The sequence below is a fragment of the Jaculus jaculus genome, chromosome 13 (genome assembly GCF_020740685.1).
Source record: "Jaculus jaculus isolate mJacJac1 chromosome 13, mJacJac1.mat.Y.cur, whole genome shotgun sequence".
Classification (NCBI taxonomy): domain Eukaryota; kingdom Metazoa; phylum Chordata; class Mammalia; order Rodentia; family Dipodidae; genus Jaculus; species Jaculus jaculus.
Window position 1 is genome coordinate 74,174,489 of NC_059114.1, and position 17,580 is coordinate 74,192,068.

Sequence of the window (17,580 nt, forward strand, 5' to 3'; positions counted from 1 at the left end):
TTAAACACATGAATAATAAAGCCTTTACATTAAGCATACCTGAAAAGTCAGGCTGGAGAGATGTCTTAGCGGTTAAGTCTGAAAGCCAAAGGACCCCAGATACAATTCCCAGGACCCACGTAAGCCAGATGCACAAGGTGGTGCAGGCATTTGGAGTTTGTTTGCAGTCTCTGGAGGACCTGACATGCCCATTCCCCGCCCCCCCATCCCCTGTAGTAAATGAATACATGCAAATCACTTACAAAATAAAATGTCTGAAAGATCATTGTGGAAGAGGTGGCAGAAAGAAGGGTAGAACTTCTTACATTGTACTGTTACAGACACAAATGGCGTGGATATTCATGACCTTGCAGTGCCTGACACTACCTACACAAGACCATCCATAATAGGGAAAAATGATGACATCAAAAATAAGAGAGACTGATAGAGAGGGGTGGGATATGATGGAGAGTGGAGTTTCAAAGGGAAATGTGGGTGAGGGACTTGCCATGGTTTGTTGCCTATAATTATGGAAGTTGTCAATAAAATAAAATAAAGAATATCTGAAAAGTAACCAAGGTTCAAAAAGAGTGAGATGAAACCGGGCATGGTGGTGCACGCCTTTAATCCCAGCTCTCAGGAGGCAGATCACCATGAGTTCAAGGACACCCTGAGACTGAGATGTAGGTTTATTTTGTATAAAATTGCATGACCTAAGGAAAGTCAATCTAGAAAAGGTGGTATCTTCTAAAAGACACTCCATGCTGCTCCAGACACTACTAAAATGAATCAACAGATGGAAGTTACAACAAGGTGGCAGATTTCAGTTCAATATGAGAAAAGAAATTAAAAACCAGAAACAAAAAGTATAAGAATCCAAAGAAATTAATAATTTCTAGTTGGATGAAGTTTCCATATACTTTAAATTTTTAAAAAGGTTATTTATGAGAAAGAAAGGCAGAGAGAGAGAATATGAATGGATGGGTATGCCAGGTCCTCTATCCACTGCAAACGAACTCCAGACACATGTGCCACATTGTGCATTTGCCTTAGGTGGGTACTGGGAAACTGAGCCTGGGTCTTTAGGTTTCATAGGCAAGTGCCTTAATCACTGAGTCATCTCTCCAACCCACATCTATAAGATTAATGTCAGTTCCCTTTGGTCACATCTTAGTTTATCAATGTTTCCCATCATAAAGGTTAAATATGATGGCCTCCAATTTTGATTCTATACTGTCTTCACTATTGACTCACTTAAGACATGTAGTCAGCTAAAGAAATGTTCCTTTCATTTTAGAAGGCATAACCTTGGTAGTAGAGCCTTAGCAAGTAAAATGACTAGTAAGCTACTCAAAGAACTTTGGACAGAAAATAACCTTAATATCTGTTAAGACTAATTTTATGTGACACAAGCTCTCAACCTAAAAGGGCTGAGGGATGACTCAGTGGTTAAAGGCACTTTACTCTGTAATTCTGGAGTTTGAATCCCCAGCACCCATGTGTCTGTACTACCAATGCCCCTCTACCAGTGGAGAGTGGAAATGTTCAAGTAGAATATTGTTTAAGAGTGTTAGGAGGGAATTTATTTGATTACTATTTTGGTGAATGTTTTTGCCCTTTGTGGCTTAATTGGTAATGATGGCAAAGCATCTACCTTAGGCTGCTTTTACTTACATGTTGTGCAGTCATTTTAAAGGAGAAAATTTATATAATGAAACACTGTATTGGCTAAAAATTTTATACATTGTAAGTTTATTTCTTTGTAAATGCTATAAGATTTTTGATATTTGAAAATATATAGAATACAATAAATAATTTCACATACAATAAATGCTTTTAGATTCCTAGTCTAGTCAGGTTTTTTGTTTTTTTTTCCCCTTTCTTAATGTTTCTTATCCTAGTTTTTCATCTTTGCTTTGCAATGTGATTGAAGATCTGCAGCATTGAAGATCTGCAGCATAATATGTGTGAATAATACTATGTTTTGAGGTTAAGGAATTAAAATACATGCAGTATTGGGAAGAAAGTTTATTGAGTTCATAATACTTGGCCTTTTGTAGTCCATGATCTATATTACTTGAATGTCTTTAAATTGATAGTGAATTTTAAAGTGGTTAATTCTTAGATTTTAAATTTAAAATTTATTTATTCTTCTACTTCATAATATAGCCAGCAGCCAGCTTCGGGTGTAGCCTATTCTCATCCAACTACAGTTGCTAGCTACACTGTCCATCAGGCTCCAGTAGCTGCTCATACAGTTACTGCTGCCTATGCACCAGCAGCCGCCACAGTTGCAGTTGCCAGGCCCGCTCCAGTAGCTGTTGCAGCTGCTGCAACAGCTGCTGCTTATGGAGGCTACCCCACTGCACACACAGCGACTGACTATGGTTACACCCAGAGGCAACAAGAAGCACCACCACCACCACCCCCAGCTACTACACAAAACTACCAGGTAAGAACTGCTAGTCTCCATAGCCCTAACATGTAAGCATAATGGCTTCAGTGTGTGATGTGCCCAGCCAGTACTTACCAGACATGGGTCCTTGCTAAACCTGTGGTGAAAGAGAAAAATGGATGGGTTTTCCAAGCATTGTCTTCTATTTTACTATAATAATGTATATATGAATGTTTGTTAGGTTTGTGTGTGTTTGTTTCTTTTTAGAAGTTTTGCATGAGTTAATAGTTAAATGTTTTCATTTTACTCCAAATTTTGAGAGAAATCGATACAGGAAAGATGTCCGTTGTTTGTACTAAGCCATTTGAGGAATGGGTATATCTGCCAATTTAAGGATCACAGGCTTAGGTTGTATTGAACATATACATTGCATATTTCATTTTGAAACTTACTAAAGATACACATCCTGTTCTTATGTGTTTATGTTGTCATGATAACCTTTTTTTTTAGTGTTTACCAAAGATTATTCATACTCCTTGCCCAGGCTTTCTGTCTCAGCTCTTGGTAGGCTAAAGTAGGAGGATCACCATGGTTTCAAGGTCAGCCTGGACTACAGTGGGACCCTGCCTCAGGGGGGCAATATTATTCATACTCGTTGAGGCAGGGTTTCACTCTAGCCTAGGCTGACCTGAAACTAACATTCTAGCCCAGGCTGGCTTTAAACCCCTGACATCCTCCTACTTTAGCCTCCCCTATTGCTGGAATTAAAGGAATGTGCCACCTCATCTGGCTCTTCTTATTCACACCTCTAGCTTATTCATTCTGCAGCTTCTAGTTCACTCTTATGGGACTTAGAAGGAATCAACCTCTAGTTATTTCTTATTTCAGTCCTATTGGAATTCTAAATTTTTTTAAAAGTATTTGAGAGCAAGACAGATAGAGTATGGTTGCACCAGGATGAACTCCAGACACATGCATGCATGACTTTGTGTATCTAGCTTTACATGGATACTAGGGAATTGAACCCAGACTGTCAGTCTTTGCAAGCAAGTGCCTTTAACTGCTGAGCCATCTCTCCAGCCCCCTGGAATCCTAAATTTTCTTTAACATTATTTGAGATCATTATTAGATTGCCACTTGCTCATGTAATTAAATTTGGGCTATTTTTTGCTTTTCAGTGAAAGTTTATTACAGAAAAGGATAGCAGACTATTCTATATAGGCAGAGCAGCTAGGAAAAAAACATAGTTGATTACCCTTAGGCAGAGAAGGCTGGTCCTAATTTTGTTAACCCAGTTTTACTGCTTTGTTGGTTTTTGTATGCTTTTAAACTTTGATCCTTTTTAGTCTTTCCCTGGCTTTTCTGTATTTATTCTGTAGCATACGAGCTTAAACTTTGTGAGGGCTGGGAAGGTGGCTCAGTTCTTGTGGGCACTTGGCTATAACATCTGCCTATTGGCACTGTTTCAATTTCCAAGTCATTCACATAAGCCAGATGCAAAAGTGGCACAGGCATCTGGTTTTCATGTGCAGTGGAAAGAGGCCCTAGTGTGCCACACACACACACACACACACACACACACACAAATTTCTAAAAGAAACTATATGAAATAAAATTTAAATCATCACTATTAGGGTTTGCTATTACTTTTCTGGACAATTAATTAAGTTGGAATTACTTTTTAAAATCTTTTTATGAGAGAGAGAGAGCAAGTGAGAGAATCGGTGCACCAGGGCCTCTAACCACTGCATTCAAACTCCATACACATGTGTCACCTTGTGCATCTAGCTCACCTGGGTCCTTACGCTTTGCAGGCAAGTGACTTAACCACTAAGCCATCTCTCCAGCCCTGGAATTCTTTTTGATGTATATGGTTCATTATACCTAGAGAAAAAGTTTAATAATTTTATTAATAAAGCCATCATTTTCTATGCCCTACCTTCATATTTTCCCACTTTACCTCACTTTTTACAGTGCCGGAATTCACAGAGCTCACCTTGTCATCAAAAAAGAATGAATGGAAAGATTAGTAGCAGTTATAGAGAATAACAGAGAAAAAATTTTTTTGCTGTTGTTTTATCTCTTGATCTGGAACTACTAATTTAGTTTGTTGGGTTTTTTTAAATTAACTTATTTTATATAGTAAGATGATTTTTCTGTCACAGCAAGATTTTCTTTCATTCCTTCTCTTTAGGACTCATACTCATATGTAAGATCCACAGCTCCTGCTGTAGCTTATGATAGTAAGCAGTACTACCAACAGCCAACGGCAACTGCTGCTGCTGTAGCTGCCGCTGCCCAGCCTCAGCCTTCTGTTGCTGAAACCTACTATCAGACAGGTGGGTTTTATGAACATAGATTTATTATTACAAAGTATTGAAATAGATGAATCATGGTATTTTTTTAAATGAAGATAAGCTTCACAATCCACCTACAGGGACAGGATCTAGCCATGATTGGGCACAAAGGGAAAGTTAGTACCCAAAAGAAACTCCTAGAAATGTACTCCATTTGTGGTATAGCATAGGATTCCTGTCTTGCTTGTTAGTGCTGAAATAAACTGTTCAAAAGAACCAGTGCTAGTAACTTCTGACCATGTTCTCTTTTTTTTTTCAATTTTTATTAGCATTTTCCATGAAATGTTCTGAACCAAAGATGCCTGAATTTTTATCTATTTATTTATTTAGGTTTTTCAAGGTAGGAGGTCTCACTCTAGCTCAGGATGACCTGGAATTCACTATGTAATTTCAGGGTGGCCTCAAACTCAAGGCGATCCTCCTACCTCTGCCTCCCAAGTGCTGGGATTAAAAACATGCACCAGCACGCCTGGCTGCCTGAAATTTTTATATTGCTGACTGCCCTTTTAACCAGTGGATACTTCTCTGATGGGCCTTATTTTTACTTGTCAGGATACATGATGTTCTTATCAACCTCATTATCAGCTGAATGGTTTGTTTTATTTAACATTTTGTAAAGCTGTTTATTGAGCATCCTTACCAACCCTTTACCCCACTTCACAACCACACTCAATATTGAGCTAGTGACATCCACTGATAATGTTAAATGCGTGGTACATAGTAGTTCAAGTTCAGGATTTTGTTTTTGTTTACAAAGAAGCCTATGTATTTATAGGGTTTTTTTTTGTTTGTTTGTTTGTTTGTTTGTTTGTTTTGAGGTAGGGTTTCACTCTAGGCCTGGCTGACCTAGACCTTACTCTGTAACTAAAGCTAGCCTTGAACTTAACAACCATCCTACCTCACCCTTTGGAGTGTTGGGATTAAAGATGTGATCCACCAGGTCTAGCATATTTGTAGATTTAAGGATGGAGTTCTTTAATAGATTTAATTTGAGAACTTAACCCCACACAAATTTTTTAATAACTTTAAAACAGTTGATGTCAGCATTGCACCTTCTTATTAATGGGACACAATACCCAACTAGTGCACCTTGTAAAGGGAAAGGGTTTATTTCTAGCTTACAGTTTCATGAGGTATTTCATCATAGCAGGAAAGCATGTGGCCAGGTATCACATGTCCACACATCAGCAGGAAAAGAGAGAGTGAGTAAGCGAGTGAGCTGGCTAGCACTGGCTAGCAGAGCTTGATTATAAAATTCTAAGGTCTGTCCCCAGTAACAGACCTCCTCCAGCAAGGGCCCACTTCCCAAAGGCCCCACTTCCCAAAGGCCCCACTAACTGGGGAGCAAGTACTCAAACACGTGAGGCTGTGGGAGGAGGAACTTTTACATTCCAGCTACCACACTGCCTTTACTTTTGAAGGCCCTAAAGATAAGGGATAGAGCCTTGGAATAGAAGGAACTAGAACTGCCTTGCCATTAACATGGGCAGGTAATTTTTGTTCTCCATCTCTATTCTGTTATCTATAAATGAATTAGTTGATTCAGATATCTCTAAGGTCCATGGTTTTCTGATTTTTATGAGACCCTTAAAAGTAGGTTAAACGTATTTTGAAGCTGAAGCAAGACTATCATAAATTTGAAGACAAACTGGGCTCCCTGGTAAGACCCTGTATCAAAATGTATGACATGTATATACACACATGGGTATGTGTATAAATATATCAGTTACAGTAACTGGTTTTTGTGGTGTCGTCTCTATTTGTATATCTAATAATCTGAAATGAACTGCATGGCTAATTACCAGGTTAGTCTTATGCTTAGAGTGCTGAATAGAGTCAGAAGATCTTGATTGATTCTTAAGGGCTTTTTTTTGGGGGGGGTCAGATTCTGATTCTTAAGTTTTTATTTTTTTGTTTTGTTTTGTTTTTTCAGGTAGGGTCTTGCTGTAGCCCAGGCTGGCCTGGAATTCACTGTATAGTCTCAGGGTGACCTGGAATTCACGGTGATCCTCCTACCTCTGCCTCTCGAGTGCTAGTAAAGGTGTGCGCCATCACGCCCAGCTTTATTCTTAAGTTTTTTTGTTTGTTTGTTTGTTTGGTTGGTTGGTTTAGTTTTTCAAGGTAGGGTCTCACTGTAACCCAGGCTGACCTGGAGTTCACTGTGTAGTCTCAGGGTGGCCTCAAACTCAAGGTGATCCTCCCACCTCTGCCTCCTGAGTGCTGGAATTAAAGGCGTGCGCCACCATGCCTGCTTATTCTTAAATTTTGATATTGACTATTTGACCTTTTTTTTTAAGTCATTGAATATTTTCTCTGAAAAAAAAATCTTAATCTTTTGTGGATCAAATTTCATAAGCAGATATAGATACGTTATAAGGTATCTTAATCTAGCATCAAAGTATTTGTTTTGTATGTTGTCAAAGGCAGCAGAAAGTTTAGAGATATGCTAAATCAGTCGTTCAGTAGTACCTTGAGAGCTTGAGTTAATTTTACTATGGAGGAAATGTAATTTGATGGTATGAGTCCCATAGAATTAAACACTGAAAAAAAAAATTTGTTTTGTTTTTTTTTTGAGGTAGGGTCTTGCTCTAGCCTAGGGTGGCCTCAAATTCATGGCAATTCTACCTCTGACTCCCAAATGCTGGGATTAAAGGCATGTGCCACCACGCCTGGCAACACTGAACTATTTGCAGCATTAAGTTTCTTAGATAGACTGGTTAGTTCAAATACATACACACTTACTTGTCAGTTAAGCAATACTGCTATTTTGGTTTTGCCAAATTGAGATGCTTGAAATATGTAGAAATATTTGGGGAAAGGTAGTAAATTAATGGACATATTTATATCAACAATAAGAATTAAATCATTTTTTGCCCAGAAAAAAAAATGCTAGCATTGCTAATACCGATTATTTTTAGTTTTAAAGTGTATTGGTGCAGTTACCCTTCTTATTTTCTGATACCATTCTTGCTTTAGCTCCCAAAGCAGGTTATAGTCAAGGTGCAACTCAGTATACTCAAGCCCAGCAAACTCGACAAGTGACAGCCATAAAACCAGCCACACCAAGTCCAGCTACCACTACTTTCTCCATTTATCCCGTGTCCTCCACCGTACAGCCAGTAGCCGCTGCGGCTACTGTGGTGCCATCCTATACTCAGAGTGCTACTTACAGTACCACAGCAGTTACTTATTCTGGTAAGACTGATAATTTGTTTAAGTGAGTAGACAAATTTACAAAAGGACATAATTAAAAATGGTCCTGATTTTCTGTGGGATTGTCTTACTCTCAGTAGTAGGAATTGAATTAATCAGTAGATATTAATATAAGCATTTATGCATAATGTGACAAAAACTCCATACTGTTAATTAGTGTTGTATTTTTAAAAATATTTTGTTTGTAATCAGAAGGAGAATGGGCACTGTGTTAGGGCCTCCAGCAGCTGCAAACTAACTCTAGATATATGTGCCACTTTGTCCATCTGGTTTTATGTGGGTACTGGGAGAGCAAACCCTAGATATCAGACTTTATAGACAAGTGCCTTAACTGCTGAGCTATCTCCCCAGCCCATGTTGTAGGGTTTTGCTTTTGTTTTTTACTTATGTGTTTATTTAAGAAAGCAGATAGAATGGGTGCTCCAGGGGCTGTAGCTCTGCAAATGAACTCCAGATGCATGCACTACCTGGCATCCGTGGGTACTGGGGAATAGAACCTAGGTCTTGTTGGCTTTGCCAGCAAGGGCCTGAACTGCTGAGCCATCTCTCTAGCCCTCCTGCTCCATGTTGTAGTCTTTAATGGAAGCTCTTAGCAGAATATCAGGTGCTTTTTGGGAATTTGAAAACTAATCGTGCCTTCTAAAACAGGTGGAGACTACTGTCATAGATTGTTCCAATTGTCTGTTTTGGACTGTCAATGAATTATTTCTCCATGTTTATTTCAGCATTTAGTTTTGAAAATATTGGGTAGCTTTTTGCAAACACCCATAAGATGGTGGTTATGTAACATACCTACCTTAGAAAGAAGCAGTAGCTTTATTTTCCTTAACTATAAATTTTCTCTAGAGAGGTATGATCACTTAAGACCTTACTGTATCCACTAACCTTATAGTTTCTAACTATAGCAGTTACAGTGCAGTGATTAAAACCACATATTGTATTTTTGCAGATACTTGGCTTTAGAATATTCTGTGGGTTTTTTTTTTTTGTTTTTTTTTTTTCCCCTTTGCTAATACTAGTGTTCTCTGGATTCTTTAAGTTAGCACAGACAATCTCAATTTGAACTTTCTGGTAGTTGTGGCTTTAGTATTAGAAGCCTGTAGCTCATGAATTTTAAAAATACTTTATTTATTTATTTATTGGGTCCATTTCCCCCCACCCCCCGAAATAGGGTCTCACTCTAGCCCAGGCTGACCCTAAGCCACTGCAGTCAAACTCGAGATGCATGCATCACCTTGTGCATCTGGCTTATGTGAGACCTGTAGAGTCAAACATGGATCTTTAGGCTTGGTGGGCAAGCACCTTAACTGCTAAGCCATCTCTATAGCCCCAAAATACTTTTTTATTTCTTAAATTTTTTTGTTTGTCTGTTTGGTTTTTCCAGGTAGGATCTCACTCTAGCCCAGGCTGACCTGGAATTCACTGTGGAGTTTCAGGGTGGCCTTGAACTCACGGCAGTCCTCCTACCTCTACCTCCCAAGTGCTGGGATTAAAGACGTGCACCAACATGCCCGGCTATTTCTTAAATTTCTTAACTCTGACTCTAGGATTCCAGGGTTATGATGATGAACTAGACAGGCTTTGCTTTGGAGGCTGTTTTATCTTATTGACAGAGGAGATCTTAAGAAAGGTAAAGATAATTTATATATGTGTGTGTACAAAAACACATAATTGCTTCCTTTCTCTCTTTTTTTTTTTTTTTTTTTTTTTTTCCTTTTGGTTTTTTGAGGTAGGGTCTCACTTTAGCCTAGGCTGACCTGGAATTCACTGTATTCTCAGGGTGGCCTTGAACTCACAGCAATCTTACCTCTGCCTTCCAAGTGCTAAGATTAAAGGCATACGCCACCACACCGTGCTGTATTCATGTTTTCTGCTAGCATAACATAGAGGGATTTTTTTCAGTTGCAATTTCTGTTGGAATAAAATTAGATAAATATCGCCTGGCAATATTTTTGTTTTTTAAGAAAGAAACCCTCTTTTATTTATTTATTCCCTTTGAGAGGGAGAGCATAGGTATTCCAGGGCCTCTAGCTACTCAAATGATGCCCACAGGCATACACCACCTTATGCATCTGGATTTACATGAGACCTAGAGAATTGAACCTGGGTCCTTGGCTTTGCAGGCCAGCACCTTAACCACTAAGCCATCTCTCTCCAGCGGGTAGATTTTAAGTTCACTTTAACAAACACGTAGAAATGAATTGAAATGAAGAGGCATTGTCTGTGAGTCATGGGGCCTCACTGGTGAAATCATGAGATCAAAGGGAGTTAGGTAGAGAGCCATTTTCTACTCCACTAAGAGTAAAGACATAGTCCAAGAATTTCTCTATTTAGGAGATGGCTCTTTTGTTATGATTTCAATGAGCTTATTCCTAGTCAGAATTTTTTTGATTTTCTGTCCAGTTGATTAGCTATAATTATAATAAAGATTATTACAGTAAAATGTTTGGGCATATTTTTTATTTAGAATGTGAATGTGGGTAGCCTTCTTGGCACTGCAGATGGACTCTAGATGCATGAATCACTTTGTGCATCTGGCTTTACATGGGTACTAGGGAACCAGCATGCTTTACAAGCATTCTTTTTTTTTTTTTTAATTTTATTTTTATTTATTTATATTTTTTTTGGTTTTTTCGAGGTAGGGTCTCACTCTGGTCCAGGCTAACCTGGAATTAACTCTGTCATCTCAGGGTGGCCTTGAACTCATGGCACTCCTCCTACTTCTGCCTCCCAAGTGCTGGGATTAAAGGCGTGCACCACCACGCCCAGCTTTTTTTTTTTTTTTTTTAAATGTTGGGTCTTGCTCCAGCCCAGGTTGTCCTTGAACTTATAGTAATCCTCTACTCTCTTTGTTTATATTTTATTTATTTATGAGAGAGAGTCAGATAGAGAGAATGAGCATGCCAGGGCCTTTAGCCACTACAAACGAACTCCAGATGCCTGCGCCACCTGTGCATCTGCCTTATGTGGGTACTGGGGAATTGAACCTGGGTCCTTGGGCTTCACAGCAAGCACCTTAACCACTAAGCTATCTCACCAGTCTTGTTGTTTTTAAGCTGACTATCTAGTTTCCTTCTTCTATGTTTGTATATCCAGCTTTCTTACCACTGCTTATTAAAGTGAGTTTTCCAGTGTATGTTCTTGCTGTCATTTAAAAAATAATAGTTGGCTATAAATATGTGGGCTTATTTCTGGGTTCTGTATCCTAGTCTGTTGGCATATGTATGTAGTTTTATCCTTTTATACTGTTTTGACTAGTGTAGCTTTGTGGTATATTTTCAAGTCACATACTATGATGCTACTAGCTTTGTTCTTGCTCAGGATTGCTTGTGCTGTTGTAGGCATTTTGTGATTCTACTCACAGTTTAGGAATGATTTTTGCATTTTTGCAAAGGCTGTCATTAGAATTTTGATAGAAGTTGCATTGCATTGAATCTGTATCACTTTGTGCTGTGGATGTTTTAACTGTTTAAGTCCATGATCATAGGATAGAATGTCTTGCATATGTCGTGTACATATGCACATTCTTTAATTTGTTCTCAGTATTTTATAATTTTTGTTACAGACATTATTCACTTCGTTAATATTCTGGGTTTTGTTTCTTTTGGGTTGTGTAGTTATTGTGAATGGAATTAATTACTTGATCTCTTTCTCAGCAGTTTTGTTATTACCATGTAAAAGCAATAAATTTTGCATGAAGATTTTTATATCCTGCAACTTTACTATGTTTACCAGTCATAACAAAATTTTGATGTAGTCATTATAGAGAATTTCATATTACAGAAAAATCAGAAACATCAGTAGGAAGAACAGTCCTCAGATTTTTGTGCATTTGCCCAGTCATTTCCCCAGGACAAATTCCTAGGCTTAGAACTATTATTTCAAACAGTAGGTATTTTTGTTAGAGCATATGATATATAGTATTCAGAGAGATTATTCTACAACTGCCATTTTGACAGTTGAAATTTAAATCAGCTATTTCTCATTCAATGAGGGATTCCAAAATATTGCTGCCTGCTAAATAGTGTGTTGTACAGTTTTCCAATAATGAGTATACATTTTAAGTGATACTGTTTTAGTGTTCAAAATTGATGTTTTACTTAATGTTTTTAATCTATAGATATATTTGTTTCCTTGAAATGCTTTTATATGCATTAAACATTTAATCCCAGCATGGTGGCATATGCTCATAATCCCAACACTAGGGAGGCTGAGGTGGGAGAATTGTCATGAATTCAAGACTAACTGAGGCTATAGATTTGAGTCCCAAGTCACCCAGGGGTAGAGTTGAGACCGTGCCTTGAAAAACAAACAAAGAACAAAAAAGCAAACCAAAACCCATGTCTGTCACCACCCCAGTCCTGTGAGGAATAGAGATGAGAGAATCTCTAAGGCTTGCTAATCTCATAGAATTTAAAATTTTAACAGAATTCTAGAAAACTAAACTCATCTTAGTATGTATTGTGAGATTTTTAACTCGGTAGTAAGCTGATTCCATGAGTGCAAATAGAGATGATTTTATCAATATTAAACTTAGCGGCATCATTATTGGGATTACATAACTCACGTGTTAAAAATACCTCTCTCATCCTTAATTTTCTCATCTGTAAAGTTAGGGTGGTGATACCTGCCTCAAATACCTTCTAAAACTGCACCATATATGTAACACTGTTTTTTCATACTATAGATTCTCAAAAACAAACAAACAAACAAAACTAGATTTGGTCATCTAGAACTGTCAACCTCTGTTGTCCTTATTCTGCCTTTTATTTTCTTTATATATAGGTTATGAGGTTATATTTTAGAGGCATTTTTACAATTTATATCCAAAAGGCATAAATCATGGTGGAAATAAAGGAGTTGTGGATACTAGTCAATAAAGAGCATCTGCCTAGTATCTAGTGTGTAGCCCTGGGTTCAAGTTCTAATTTTTTTTTAAACATTTTATAAGCTAGTAGGCATGGTGACATGCTTTAATCCCGGCACTTGGGAGGCAGAGGTAGGAGGATCACTCTGAGTTTGAGGCCATCCTTAGACTCCATAGTGAATTCAGGTCAGCCTAAGATAGAGTAAGACCCTACTTCAAAATACACACACACACACACACACACACACACACACACAAAAAAAAAAAAAAAACACAATCATTGTCTTAGATGGGGTGATGCTGTAATAACCTGAGGGCTTGAGGCTTCCAGAGACACCACTGAGTCTAGTTGCCCAGAACCCACAAAGGTAGCTGAGCACATAACCACCCATGTCTGTCACCACCCCAGTCCTGTGAGGAGTAGAGATGAGAGAATCTCTAAGGCTTGCAAAACCACCAAAGCTCCTGAATCAGTGAAGAGGCTCCATCTCCAGGAAATAACTGCCGAACATTAAAAGGGGACATAATGATCTTCTCCTTTGACCTAACCACATCATATCTCCTACTGTACATATGCACACATACAAAAAAAATAATAGTCATAATTGACTATCTAAAAGCAGCCTTGCTGGTTTGGAAATTTATTTTATATATTTTTTAAATGAATTCTAGCCATGTTGCCCAGATTATCTTCAAATCAGAGGGCTGTAATTATATTCCTACCTCAGCTTCCCAAATAACTGAGATTACATGTGTGTGCATTCATTTATTTATTTTGTTTACTTATGAGACAGAAAGAGGCAAAGAGAAAGAGAATGGGCATGCCAGGGCTTCCAGCCATTGCAAACAAATTCCATATGCTTGTGTCACCTTGTGCGTCTGGCTTATGTGGGTCCTGGGGTATAGAAGCTGGGGCCTTAGGCTTCACAGGCAAGCGCCTTAACCACTAAGCCATCTTTCTCCAGCCCTTATTATCTTTTACTATATTGTTTTTTATTTACATATTTGAGAGAGAGGGGCAGGCTAGGCATGGTGGCGCACGCCTTTAATCTCAGTACTCAGGAGGCAAACGTAGGAGGATCACCATGAGTTTAAGGCCACCCTGAGACTACATAGTGAATTCCAGGTCAGCTTGGGCTAGAGTGAAACTCTACCTTGAGAAACCAAAACAATAAAAAGGGGGGTACAGATAGGGAAAGAGAGAGAAAGAGACTACTTTGTGCATCTGATTTTACATGGGCACTTGGGAATCAAATTCAGGTCCTTAGGCTTTGTAGGCAGGCACCTTAACTGCTGAGCTTGCCCCATTTTCTTTCTTTCTTTCTTTCTTTCTTTTTTCTTTTCTTTAGCCCAGTGGGCCCTTCAGTTCACTGTGTAACTGAATATGAACTTGAACTTCTGATCATCCTGCTCCACCTTCTGAGTGCTTGGATTACAAATAAGCTCCATGTCCAGCTTATATGACACTGGAGCTCAAACCTAGGGGTTCTTGCATGCTATGCTAGGCAAGCACTCTACCTACTAAACTGTCTCCAGCCCATCTTTCACCACATTTTTAACCACATTCTTAAGAAGCAGATATTAATAGGACTTCTAACAAAGTCTATTAACCTGTAGTGATTTTTCTACATGTCTTTCCTGATATAACTACCTCTTCCTACTTTCGTTTAAGTATTTTCTTATCTACTGCCAGACTTTCCATTCTTAAAAATTCATAAGCAGTTTTATAATATAACATGACTCACATCATGCTTTTCTCAAAAGTTGCCTGATTACTTTTTATTGTCCTGATTTCCCATACATCTTAGTTCTCACCCTTTCAATGGATCTTTTCTTCCTTTGTGTGTGTAGATAATTTTGGCATCAGTGGGTCATTTATCTTTAAAGTATAGTGATCTAGCTTGAAAAGACGAAAACACTGAATTCGTTCAATCTCAGAGCCCCCCCTCCCCGTGTCTTCTTGGTACTGAGAATTGAACATAGAGCCTCAAACATCTTCAACACTCTACCACTTCACTGTATTCTCAGCCTGGTTCTCTCTTAAGTAGCTCTGTGCTATTGTTACATCAAGAAATATCTTTCCTCCTCTTCATTCCTTGCCCACCTAGTATTTCTTAATGAGATAAGGAGCCTAACTGGAATATGGTCAGTAGGGAATATACTAGATTTCCAGAACTCTTGGTTTAGGAGTGGTAGGCTTTCCAGTTTTTAGGTACACTTATTTGTCAGTAATTAGCGCTATATGCTTATTCAGTGGAGGCTTTAACAAAGGAAATTAATCTACCAGAAAATACACTGCTTTTTCGTGTTTAGAAGACAGAACAGTAGGGGCTGGCGAAATGGCTCAGCTGTTAGTGATGATTGCTTTAAAAGCCTACCAATCTGCATTCAATTCCCCAGTACCCATATAAAGCCAGTTGTACTAAGTGACACATGTATCTAGAGTTTGCTTGCAGCAGCAAGAGGCCTGCACTCCCATACTCTCTATATTGCAAACAAGTGTTTTAAAAAAGGAAGATAACAATATATTGATTCTTGATCCCAGGGTTTAGTAACTGTTTTCCATTTGAACTCTTAACTAAGGTTTATTTACCTTGATTCCCCAAACTAGCTTCTCCTGGTTGGTTTCTTGCTTTTACATCTATACAACCCCTCCGTGATCCCTGGGGCTCAAGGTCTTAATGTCATTTTCTGTTTTCCTGCTTATTCTCTTAGCATGTCAAGTCTCGATTAATGAAGTCTTTTTTTTTTCTGATGCCCTACTTTTAGATTCTTCTTCAAATCTAACATTTCATAAATTGTGTTTAAAGGATTTTTCGGTGGGGAGCCTTATAGGTTTTGTAGCCCATAAATTTGTCAAACTATCACATTCCTCCAAACGAGCAGTGGGCTTCACGGCAGGGACTAAATCTTAACACTTTCCTTGTACCTCTGTAACACCTGGTATGTGTTGAGTAAATATTGTTGTAGAGGCTGGTAAGATTTTTTTTCTTGGTTCTATGAATTAATTATACATTATTATGAGTCTCGACATGAAAACCTACCTTTTTCAGTAGGATTTATTGAAGTTAAGTTTATAGCCAACATTTGACCTGTCCTTTTATAATTCCATAACACAATCTTTGTTTGGTTTTATTTGTAAGGTACGTCCTATTCAGGTTATGAAGCAGCAGTGTATTCAGCTGCGTCTTCCTACTACCAACAGCAGCAGCAGCAACAGAAGCAAGCAGCAGCAGCAGCGGCTGCTGCTGCAGCAACAGCTGCCTGGACAGGGACCACCTTTACTAAAAAAACACCATTCCAAAATAAACAACTGAAACCAAAACAGCCTCCCAAACCACCCCAGATTCACTATTGTGATGTTTGTAAGATCAGCTGTGCTGGACCACAGGTACTTATATTATGTGTTTCATAGTTACGAGTAGGGTTTATGTTATAACTCTTGTGTCTGCACAGAGCATCAGCATCTGTGGATTCCACGTCCATGAGTTCAACTATATATATTTGAGGGAAATACTGCACCTGTATTGAACATTTTCTTTCTTACCATTGTTTCCTAAACAGTAGAATAAAGCAGTTCTTTACATGGCGCTTACATGTACATTAGGTAGTACCAACCAGGGACAACGTATAAAGAAGAAAGGCATAAATGTGTGCAAATAATTAATGCCGTTGATTTAAAGGGCTTGCGCATGCTTGAATGTTGGTAACCAATTTCCCATTGACACGTTCATTCCCATTGTGAGATTGCTGTGTTTCACCCGTACATTGTTCTTGAAGATATTTTTACTGAAACAACAAGAGTGGTGTTCAGGAAAAACAAAATTGAAAATAATTATGTTTTAAATGAAAGATGTAGAAATTGAGATTTTTTCCCAAGAAGGCTACTTTGCCTTTTATTTAAAATATACTTAAATTATAGTTTAAAATATTTTTATTCATTTTAGTTTACAATTTTAAAGATTACATTTCTAAAAAGACTATCTTTTATACTTGCATAATAGAATGTAACTTCTGCAATCTTAATGATGGGAGTAAGAATGTTAGGAATAAGGAAGGTATAAGAAAATGTCTTTGTCAACAACATCAACTAACAGGAGGCTGAGAATGTAGCTCAGTTGGTTGAGTGTTTGTCTAGTATGCATGAGGCTCTAGATTCAATTCCAAGCACTGAAATAAACCAAGTGATGGTGACTCACATTTACAATCCCAGTATTCTGGAGGTGAAAGCATGAGTATCAAAAGGTCAAGGTTTCCCATGGCTATATTATGAATGTGAGGCCAACCTGGGCTAGAGACCTTTTATCATTTCCCTTTTTCCAAAATTAAAAAAAAAAAATCATCCAGGTGTGGTGGCACACGCCTTTAATCCCAGCACTTGTGAGGCAGAGGTAGGAGGATCGCCATGAGCTCGAGGCCACCTTGAGACTCCATAGTGAATCTCAGATCAGCCTGGGATAGAGTGAGACCCTAACTCAAAAAAACAAACAAAAAAAAAATCAATTCATAAAATTTTATATTTTCCAACCTCATTTTGTTGTGCTCCTCGTAGGTAAGCTTTAAACTGTGATTTAGGCATGAATCTTTTTGTAGAGCCAGTGAGTTAAATTCCCTTCTTAACCTTATTTGTTTTTACCCATAAACAGAATATGTTTGCCAGAATGGGGGGATATACATCTGTAATCCCAACACTCAGAAGGTAGAAGCAGAATTGTGACTCAAGGCCAGCCTAGGTTACCAAAACAAAATGTTGGGTTTTTTGTTTGTTT

The 17,580-nt window shown here is 38.2% G+C and overlaps 1 protein-coding gene across 2 annotated transcripts in view; it reads left to right on the plus strand.

Annotated features, from left to right (window-relative positions):
• Zfr (zinc finger RNA binding protein) overlaps positions 1-17,580 on the plus strand; it is a 92,191-nt gene that overhangs the window by 27,603 nt on the left and 47,008 nt on the right. The window contains exons 3-6 of one of the 2 annotated variants that reach the window (XM_045132428.1): positions 2,149-2,431; positions 4,569-4,713; positions 7,708-7,926; positions 15,955-16,202. In XM_045132428.1, coding sequence (XP_044988363.1) covers positions 2,149-2,431; positions 4,569-4,713; positions 7,708-7,926; positions 15,955-16,202 — 895 coding nt within the window. The remainder of the gene's footprint in view (positions 1-2,148; positions 2,432-4,568; positions 4,714-7,707; positions 7,927-15,954; positions 16,203-17,580) is intronic. The other variant, XM_045132429.1, reaches the window with a different exon arrangement.